Here is a 10,326-nt window from a genome sequence, read left to right on the forward strand (position 1 = left end):
ATTATCATTTCTTACTTGTAATAACCTAAGCCCTCCAGCCTACATATAAGGCAAATTGCCAAAATATATTAACTAATTAAAAACATAAATTTACAACAAGCACAACTAAAAGAATTAACTAATCAACCCCTTCGATTACACATAACAAACAAAGCATTAGGATATAGAAAATAGATATTCAATATTTACTTCAAATATCAAAGTTTAGACAATACTTAGAAGTGTCCATGACTCGCTAAACCTAACCCACCACACCAAAACAAGTTGACCAGTTTAGAACTTTTTGGTTTGCTTAACAGTTTGTTTTGGGGATTTTTAATAGTTTAGAACTTATTTGGTTTGTTTAACAGTTTGTTTTGGTTTATATGATATCAGGCCCTCCCGTATGTGCGGGGGAGCCTGGTCAAACGTTTAGTCAAAGCTGTTTGCCTCGCGCCACACGGGAGAGACAAATGATCCCTCCGTGACGCGCGGGGGCTTTCTGAATTATTTTTATTTTCTGGTTTTAACGTTTCGTTTTAATGCCTAAGTTAATAACCGTTTGGATGGGTTTAAAATGACAAATAATACTCGCCTTAGTGAATGTGATGAAGATCAAGCTGCACAACAAACCAAACACATCTCATGAATATTCGTTTCCGAGTTTTTGTTAACTTGTTTTTAAACTTAAAACTTAAGTACATGTACTATAGATCGAATCATTGCTACCTTGAGTAGCTCATGTTCTAAAAAATATTATCTTTGGAGTAAACTGCCAAAATGGTCCCTGAGGTTTGGTCACTTTTGCCACTTTAGTCCAAAACTCAAAACTTTTGAATCTGGATTCATGTGGTTTCAATTTTGTTGCTATTTCCATGCGAAAGCAAAATCTGGTCAAATTTTTTCAATTAACATCCAACTTTTTAGTTAAAATATGGTCAGATTTTTTAAATTGTTATAATAAAACGTTAAAAACCATTTTGTCATTCATTAAAAGGGGGAAAAACAAAAAGTTGGATGTTAACTGAAAAAATTTGGCCAGACTTTGATTTTTGATGAAAATAACAACAAAATTCAAACCACATGGACAAGATTCAAAAGGTTTGAGTTTTGAACTAAAGTGACAAAACTGATCAAAACTCAGGAACCATTTTAGCAGTTTACTCTAATCTTTGTTTAGAAATAGTCCATATAAAATATTAGTTTTATACATATAGTGAGACGGATCTTACATTAGTATGATCTTTAACTTTTGTAGTGTGATTGAAGACCAAAACAACAATGATCAAAATTACTCGACCCTCAATAAGTATTTTTATCAATGTTTGGTAAAGTATAAGATTTCGAGTACAATGAATGCCATAAAGTATGATATTGGGCCATTGATTAATATAAACTTGTTGGTAGACAAGTTAGTTGTGTTTAATAAAACTCTTATCTACCATTCAGTGTCATAATTTCTCTTCATTGTCATCTCACCTTAAAATTTCAATCACATTCTCTCAAACATTTAAAGTTTCTTTAATCAACCAAACCAATCCCATTATATCGTATTTTCAAATCGTACATAACTTTTTTTACCTATTTATTTATGCACAGTTGATATAATTCACTCACCATCAATATTTTGATATTGATGGGAATATAGGATTAATCATGAAAATAACATCTTTTAGAAGTTAGTATTTATATATATGTGTGCCAAATTTATTTATTTTTTTAACGGCAAATTCGGATCACTGACGGACCACTGGAGTATCATCGTGCCACCAGCAGAACCACCCGATCATATCCATCTCCACTAGGCAATAATGCCTATACACCAATTCAGGAGGAAACCCAATAAATCTGGGAAAAACCCCCTTTATGGGAATTGAACCCATGACCTAATGGTCATAAGCCTTATCCCACCACCAAGATACCACTAGAGTATCATTTCGACCTGTATCGTTCGACGCGAACCATTTCGACACGAACAGTTTCGACCCGTTTCGATCCGAACCATTTCGACCCGTACTGTTTCGACCAGTACCGTTTCGACCCGAACTGGTGGTTGTGGGTGCCGGGGTGATGGATTCCAATTCATTTGACAACCAAACACAACAAAAATGGAAGAGTAAACTTCCGTTTTGCTCCCTGTGGTTTGGTCACTTTAACGGTTTTGCCCCAAACCTTTAAAAATAGCCATTTTACTCCCTGTTGTTTTGGTTTTGTTGCCAGTTTGCTCCCTGCGGGGAGCAAAATGGAAAAACAAACAATTTGGATGGAGTTAGAGGCGGGGAGCAAACTGGCAAAAAAACCGAAACATCAGGGAGTAAAATGGCTATTTTTAAAGGTTTGGAGCAAAACCGTTAAAGTGACCAAACCTCAGGGAGCAAAACGGAAGTTTACTCAAAATGGAATTGAGATTCGAATTCCAACAATTTCCAATTCCAATTGGAATGTTTAAATTCCAAATCCAATTACTTCAAATTAATTCCTATACAAATTCCAAATCCAATTCCAAATGATTCCGCGAACCAAACGCCCCCTAAGACACTTATGACACATAATTCGATATATAAGTTGATAATATGTATATTTAGTGACGGAAGCAAAACTTTTAAATTTAAAGATCATCATAAGATTCTTTTATCTGCTGATTACAAGTAGCGGTTCAACTTATATTTTTTTAGAGTTAACTGTCATTTTCGTCCCTGTAATTTGTCCAATTATGTCAGCTCAGACCAAATTTCAAATTTGTACCATGTACGTCCCTGACATTTTTAAAACATGTTAGTTTCGTCCAAAAAAAGCATGAGTTAACTTTCATTTTCGTCCCTGTGGTTTGTCTAATTATTCGATTCAAACTTAATTTTTTGGATGGAACTGACATAATTGGACAAACCACAGGGATGAAAATGGCAATTAACTCTTTTTTTTTAACTCAAGATTTTGTATTTTAAATTGAAACTAACTCCGATGACCAAAGGGTCAGCTGACCCTCTGGATCTGGTTCCGCCCATGCGTGTATTTACTTTTAAATATGTCAGCGGATACTCTTGATCCCACATGGTTTCGCTCATGAGCGTATTTACTTTTAACTCGGTTAACAGATTCTCTTGACCCCTATCTGGTTCGCCGCTACGTAAATTTACCTTTTAACTTAAACCAAAACATTTAGGATTGTGTATATATTATTACTTAAAATAAAAACCTAACTCATTAATTGTAAACCATCCGATCATATCTACGGTCCACCCCCTACCTTTATTTCCACTCTTTCTTCCCTCCGTCAAATTCTCAAGCACTTGTTACTGAAGCTTCAATTTCACATGAAACCTTTTACAGCATGTAACATCAATGATTGATATTACAGTTACCACTGGATGTAACTGCAGGCTACAAATTCCGCCAATGGAGCCTTCACTCTCACACGGAACCGTTCGCCGGAGTACATTTTCCGATATTACGACTTCCGGCACCGGTAAGAGAAGAAGACTTGATCGACAAGATGAGTATAATCATTTTCAGCTTCAGTATCAGTATCAACGTGACGTTGACGTGAATTTATTGGAGAATGTAGCTTCATCGTTTATGTGCTCTGTAAATGACGATTTGATCACAGATCTGAAGGTTTGAAATTCAAATTTCTCGTAAATATTTGATTATTCCTGTGGATTTTGATTATTAACGTTCAATTTTATCGATTAATGATTAATTAAAGGCTGAGTATGTTACCGAAACCGAATTGCAACAGCAACATGATGCTGACGTGAATTTGTTAGAGAATGTAGCTTCAGTATCTGTTACCTCTGATCATGCTAATTCGTCGTTTACATGCTCTGTAAATGACGGTTCGAACTCAGATCTGAAGGTTTGAAGTTAATTTTCTTGTAAATATCCGATTCTTCTTGTAGATTTTGATTAGTAACATTCAATTATATGTTGAATTCCAGGCTGAGTGTGTTTCCGGAACTGAATCGTTCATGTCCGTTCCTGACGGTTTCAGGTAAAATATCTAATCACACCGACTCATGATTCCTATTTGTTCATCTATATATAGAATTTCACAATAATTTTATTGAATTTCACGTTCGAGTAATCGTGTTTGTTAATCCGCAGTAGAAATACAAGCGCATCAAGTGTAATTTGTTTAGAAACAGAAGAAACTGAATCGGTATCAACGTCTAAATCTAATAATAATAAGAAGAAGAAAACGACGCCGGCGACGGGGACGGTGACAGTGGCGGTTGCAGAGGATGAGGCAACGTCTCGCCGCAAACCACCTGCACCGGCGGCGATAATGCCGTGTGCGGCGGAGATCGAAGAATTCTTCTCCAAGGCAGAAAAGTACGAACAAAAACGATTCGTTGAAAAGTAAGCACTCAATGTTAACGTGAACCTGTATCCACATGCGCATTATAGCATACACCAGTACAAACAGAATTTCAACTAATTTCCGTTTCAACTGTTTGATCAAACAGGTACAACTATGACATCGTGAAAGACGTTCCAATGGAAGGAAGATACCAATGGATTGAGTTAAAACCCTAATTACACACGTTAAATTCTGCTTAATTAGTTAATTACGCTACTAATTTCGAACTATATGTAACTAATTTCCTTTTTTCGCTTGGTTAGAAATTAGAAGTTTCTTTTCTGCAAGACATAACATATGATTTTACAGTTGCTTCTCTCTTTCTCTCTCCACTGGCTCGCACCAGTGTCTGCACAGTGACTGTAATTTTGTGGGGCCATTCTGCCACAAATCCCAACATGCATCCCACTCATATTTTTTTCAGATATTGTGGGATTTATTTTATATATAAAAGAACAAGAATAAATATTATTTTAATGGAAGAGGTATATACTAAAAGGTTGCCTTGTGAATTTGTGATCATACTTTTCACGTGAAAGCATCTCGTACCGTATAATCAATGATCGGTTGTGAAAATTTCTCTTCTGTGAAGGGTACTTTGCATTAAGCCTTCTTTCTTTATGTGTGTTTAAAGGTTTTATCTTCCTATAATCGTTGGCGAAGCTTCCCCCCCCCCCCCCCAATTTTTCCGAAACCGGGGGCGGAAACGTATATACCTAAAAAAAATTTATACGAAAGTACTATTCATAACACTACGCACCGAAAAGTTCGGGGGGTCGAGCGCCCCCTCGGACTAAGCCTAAGTTGCGCCCCTGCTTATAATCAAATAATCAATCACAGTATGGAATTTGTCAATTTAAAACTGGTTTAGTGACTCGCCTAGCACACCCTGGCATGCTTAGTATATTGTTTTTCGAAAACGTAGGTAGCGTCTCTCAAAACTAGTTGTTTCATCTTTTGCATGAGATTCTTTTAAAAGTGTTCACGGTCTTGCTCACCTGAAGTTAATGGAAATTGTATGACCAACGGTTAGTTATGGTTTAGAAGAGTGATAAACCAAACCCGTCGGACTGGGTGGGTCAGCCGAAGTGGCTAGTTTTACCAAACGGATTGGTTTTTTAGTCATTAGTTTGTATTTTTAGTCATTACTTTGTATTAAAAATTTTGAAATGATAGACATTCATCATTATGTACATAACTATACAATCCAAAAAGGAAAAAAATATGTATATAGTCGGTTGTGTACACGCCAATATTAAAGCTCCAAAATCAAACCAAACTCTGTTAATCTTCGAAACCAAACAAAGAAATGAAATGTTTAAATCTCAAAGTGGCCAAACAAACCAACTTGTTTTGGTTTCGGTGGTTTAATTTGTCTCAACAGTTTATGAACAACATTAATTCTCTCCTTTGTGTTTCTCTTGAGTCTTTATTTACATATATCTACAACATAGCATATGACTATATTTATATGAGTCAGTCAAAACCGCTCGTATTCGACTAGAGTTGTCTTTTGACTTGGTGGGTTTTACTCGAGGTTTTTTTTTTTCTTTTTCCTTTTTTGACTTTATATATTAAGTTATATAAATATATATTGTAATGAGAAATCGTCTCCTGGAAAATGCGTACAACCCAACAACCTCAAACCATATTCAGTTGATTTTTTATTTTTTTCTAACACAACCATTACTTATTTGTCTAGCCCTGTTCCACTTTAATAAATTTGATATTTCATGTTGTGTTTTTGTATATTTAAAAAGGGTTTCATAATAAATTAATTGAAAAACAAAAGAAGCAAAGGCACGTGCAAGGTGGGGTAGTGTGTGTTGCTAACTTTGATCGTGCTTCGGATCTCAGACCCGTGAATAAAACAAGAGAATGTTGCTTACAACCCCCAATAATTAATTTAAAATATGTTTGCACAAATAAAGATAATTTTCCTGAAAATGATATAGACTAGGTTTATACTATGCGTGCGCGTTTCGGCGCTTGGGTTTAACGAAGACAAAACAACCATGAGTATTTAAGCAAACAAATTCAAATAGAATGAAGCCATCTAAAACGTAATAAACCAATATAGAACACAAACAAAGCGACTTTTCTATATATATATTTCCATAACATGAACAAACATGCACTGATCAATATTTATTGTGAGTGAAAAAATTGAGTATGAGCTAAATAACCTAATCCAAGAACTGTTCGTGAACAAAATGACTTTCAGATCATTTACACCTTGTTGGCAAGTATATAATTTGCATATTTTGGCACATACTTCTTGGCCTCCCCACTCTTCATGTATTCCTGGGAAGTTGAGCATGTAATTATCTTCGCCCATGATCAACAGTGGTGGAAATTCAACTTTGGGATCATTTACACCTTGTGGAGATCCAGTTTTCTCTGCAAATTACCTACAATAGTTAAAATTATTGACTTATTAGTTCTAAAAAAAAGATAAAAAGGCCCTCATATTCAATCATCATGTATTATAACTTTATCAAATGAGGCAGGGTTCGGCTACCTGTAAGGGCGATTTAAGAGAAGTATTATGCGTATTATGCATTGAATATAGTTCACATACGACTTTAACCCGGTTTACCTATCCATTATGTGTGTTTCCTGTTTATTTATTAAATCTTCTAGTTCAACACTTACCGTCTAGGAACCCTAAAAACTGAACACGGTCACAAATTTTTTCTTTTTGGAACGCAAGCGTGGATCAACTTTCTTTTAATTGTAATATTTTAATTTTCGAAAAAAATAAAAAATAATAAAATTCAGGTTGAACGGGTCGTGTTCGGGTCAACCCGTGAATATTCGGGTCGTGTCCGGGTTCGTTGTACATTAGATTCATAGGCTTTCATTTTAATATTATAACAAACAGAAAATACCTTGTAATCTAGACCCTAATCTCGTTAAGCTATCCTTTATTCCTTCTCTAATTAGAGGTGTGGAATAAGAGAAATCAAAGAATGTATACATAAAGAGACGTAGTAAGAAGGATCGTGTCTAGACCACCTCCAATCACCACTTGACTGCAGTCGGAGAAGGTCTCCGCCACCGGCAATCATCACGACAGCCACCATCACCATTATAGACTTTGTATTACAACTGCAACCTTACCAACCACCACTACCAAGCTAACACCTCTGACCGGTGGTCGAAAAGAGTCTCCACAGCCAGCAACCACCATAAATCACCATCACAACATCGTCAGCCGACATACATACCACACTACCCTTACTGTTCACCACCATCAACCATCACCTTCGCTCTGCGACTCTACAAGTGATATTAACACAATACTTAAGATTAAAACACGTCTTATTTTTCCCTCTTACTTCTTTACTTTAAATTTAAAAAAAAAAATCAAAACACTTAATAAAAATTGAGTGAGTTTAGAGAAATAAAAATGACTTTAAATGGAACGCTTGAAAAGTTGGTTATGATTAGATGATTTTCCCCTTGTTTTCTATTATATTAACTGTTATAAACTATTTAATTATTTGTTTACTAGTATTAAGCCCCTGTGTTGTAGTGTTTGTCATAAAATTGTGTTAAGTAGTAGCAATACTATACCATTGCTAGCGACCACCAATACCGGAAAAACTCGTAAAAACAAAATAAATAAAAACGGGAAAAAATAACGCTGAGCAAAAAGCATTTATAAAATCTTTGAATCACGCACGCTCGTTGCTGAGAAATTAAACCGAAACGTAAAACATAGAAAAAAATAACTAAGTCCATCCAGGACGCGCATGTTGGACGAACTTGTCAAACATAGAAAAATAGATGTGATGCGACGGGCCAATCAAAGGGGAAAAAATATACGAAAAAATGTTGAACCCCACACGCACGTTGCGGTACATTAACTCACAAAATTTAGAACGAAACGAAAAACTTAGGAAAGATGAAAAGTATGGTGGACCAAAATTGAAAATAAAAAAGAGTTGGGATTAAATTGTAAAAGATGAACAACTTTAGGTTAAAATTAAAAAAACAAAGGGTCTAAATTGCGAAATTGAAGTTATTTATTAATTTTAGATAAATATAAGGATAAAAATAAGTGATATTTATATATTGGTTATTAATTAATATTAATATTAAAAGAAATTTATTAAACAAATATAAATAAAATTTATGAAGTTGAAGAAGAGATGACATGTGGCATTATTTGGAGTCTTTTATTATAAGTTAGATTAGATTAGATAATTATTTCGTTGTTTTTTTATTATTATTATCCGAAACTGACCTATTTTTTACCCAACCTGATTGTTGTAACATATATATAATCTTGTATCGTTTTTATCTCTTAAAATGTGGAAAATCTGATGATCGTAACTAAGTAATTGGGTTATTAAAGTTGGGCTGATAAACAATGGGTGAATAACTAAACCAGTTGGGCTAATACATGAATACGTGAGCGGCTGACTTTCTGTATTTGGGCTCTTAGATCATTAGATGGTCATATGGGCTCTTTGAAGTAGGAGCCTTGGTTCCAGCACTTACGGATTTAAAAAAAATATTAAGGGGCAACGTTTAAAAAAAATTATAGGGGCAGAAAATCGAAAAAAAATCAAATTTTTCCAAAATTTACACTACCGTCAGAGTGTCAAGAGGTTGTCTCAAGCTATATCCGCCCCTGGGTTGCAGCGTTGAAGCGGGGAAAAAACTGTGTTTGGTTTCTTGTGTGCAACTTTGATGCATAATATTTGTAGTTGGCTGTTTGTACCAAATTGTGATAATTTGAATTCAAACATTCTTTTGATGTAATTGTAAGACAAATTATTGTTGATTCTCTGACGATGTTGATGACATTCCGTGCTAAAGATACTCTTGATGTGTAGTAAATGTCACGTTGTGAGTTAGTAAATCAATGTATATCAGGTTTATGTAACCAATCAAAGGTTATATCGCCAATGACCTCTAGCTCAAGTGGTAGGAGAACTTGAGTTCTCCTTTAAAGACTCAAGTTCGATTCTCATTTGGTGCAAAAAAAATGAGTGAGGCACTGGTAGACGGTGATAGGAGACCCAGGGAAACCTGGGTTCGATCCTTGAGCCAAACGGGTTTTACTGGTAATTTACCATCGTGCCTACGGGCGGGTGGGTTACCGGGTTTTCCCCGAAATTGGTGATGGACCACTCAGGTTACTCTCGGAGTACTCCGTTTTTCCAGTGAGTGCCCTGAGAGTGCTCGGGATTGATTTGTTGGTCGTTTAAAAAAAAGGTTATATCACATGTCAAGGTAGCAAATGAACTTTGTTATCATGAACTCATGTTAAAACATCTAGATGATCCGCAGTAGTATGGTTATGCATTTGTTATTGCTTTCTATGTAAACTGGAAAGATGACATGTATCTAGTTTTCTGATGTGTCATTTCATCACAAAGAGACCCTATGTCTATGTATGTACTATATGTGTATTAGATGTCCTCTTGGTCAGGGGCGAAGGTTAGAAGGGGTCGTGCCCGCGCCGGGGGGGGGGGGGGGGAGTGGGAAGGGGGGACCACCGGAACTTTTCACTCAATAGTGTTATGTATGTAGCTTTCGTATAGAAAATTTTAGGTACATACGTTTTCGATCCCCTGTCGTAAATCTCAAACTTCGCCACTGCTCTTGCTACACAAACAAAGTGAAGTCATGTATCACGTTGGCAATTATTTTGCTTTTATGGCTATGGACTCACTTTAAAGATATATTTTGAAAACCACCTTTAATAATCCTTTATGATTTTTTTTAGTTTCTGAAATGTCCTATCACCTTTAAATACATATGTTTAGGGCAATAAAGAGATCAATTAAGTTTTCTCCTATATCTATATTTTTTTTAGTTTCTGAAACCACCTTTAGATAATATAGATATAGGAGAAAACTTGTAATTTACTCGTGATAAAATTATAAAAAATCTTTTAAGTGTGACAAAAACTTTGCGGTTGAATATATCATTGTCACAACATTATTTGATATTAATGAAGCATGATGTCA

The 10,326-nt window shown here is 35.3% G+C and overlaps 1 protein-coding gene across 5 annotated transcripts; it reads left to right on the forward strand.

The window, feature by feature from the left end:
- The first annotated feature begins 3,183 nt into the window (after positions 1–3,183).
- On the forward strand, positions 3,184–4,656 carry LOC110938256 (cyclin-dependent kinase inhibitor 7). 5 transcript variants are annotated; one of them, XM_022180718.2, is made up of 5 exons: positions 3,184–3,594; positions 3,719–3,835; positions 3,918–3,970; positions 4,084–4,338; positions 4,446–4,656. In XM_022180718.2, exons 1-5 carry the CDS (start codon positions 3,322–3,324, stop codon positions 4,513–4,515), a joined length of 768 nt encoding a protein of 255 aa, XP_022036410.1. In that variant the 5' UTR covers positions 3,184–3,321; the 3' UTR covers positions 4,516–4,656. The 5 variants fall into 5 exon arrangements, with proteins under 5 accessions (XP_022036410.1, XP_022036411.1, XP_022036412.1 ...); XM_022180716.2 differs by having other exon boundaries at positions 3,185–3,594; positions 3,686–3,835; XM_022180717.2 differs by having other exon boundaries at positions 3,185–3,594; positions 3,686–3,835; positions 4,087–4,338.
- Positions 4,657–10,326: the final 5,670 nt, after the last annotated feature.

This window comes from Helianthus annuus, chromosome 4 (genome assembly GCF_002127325.2).
Source record: "Helianthus annuus cultivar XRQ/B chromosome 4, HanXRQr2.0-SUNRISE, whole genome shotgun sequence".
NCBI classification, from domain to species: domain Eukaryota; kingdom Viridiplantae; phylum Streptophyta; class Magnoliopsida; order Asterales; family Asteraceae; genus Helianthus; species Helianthus annuus.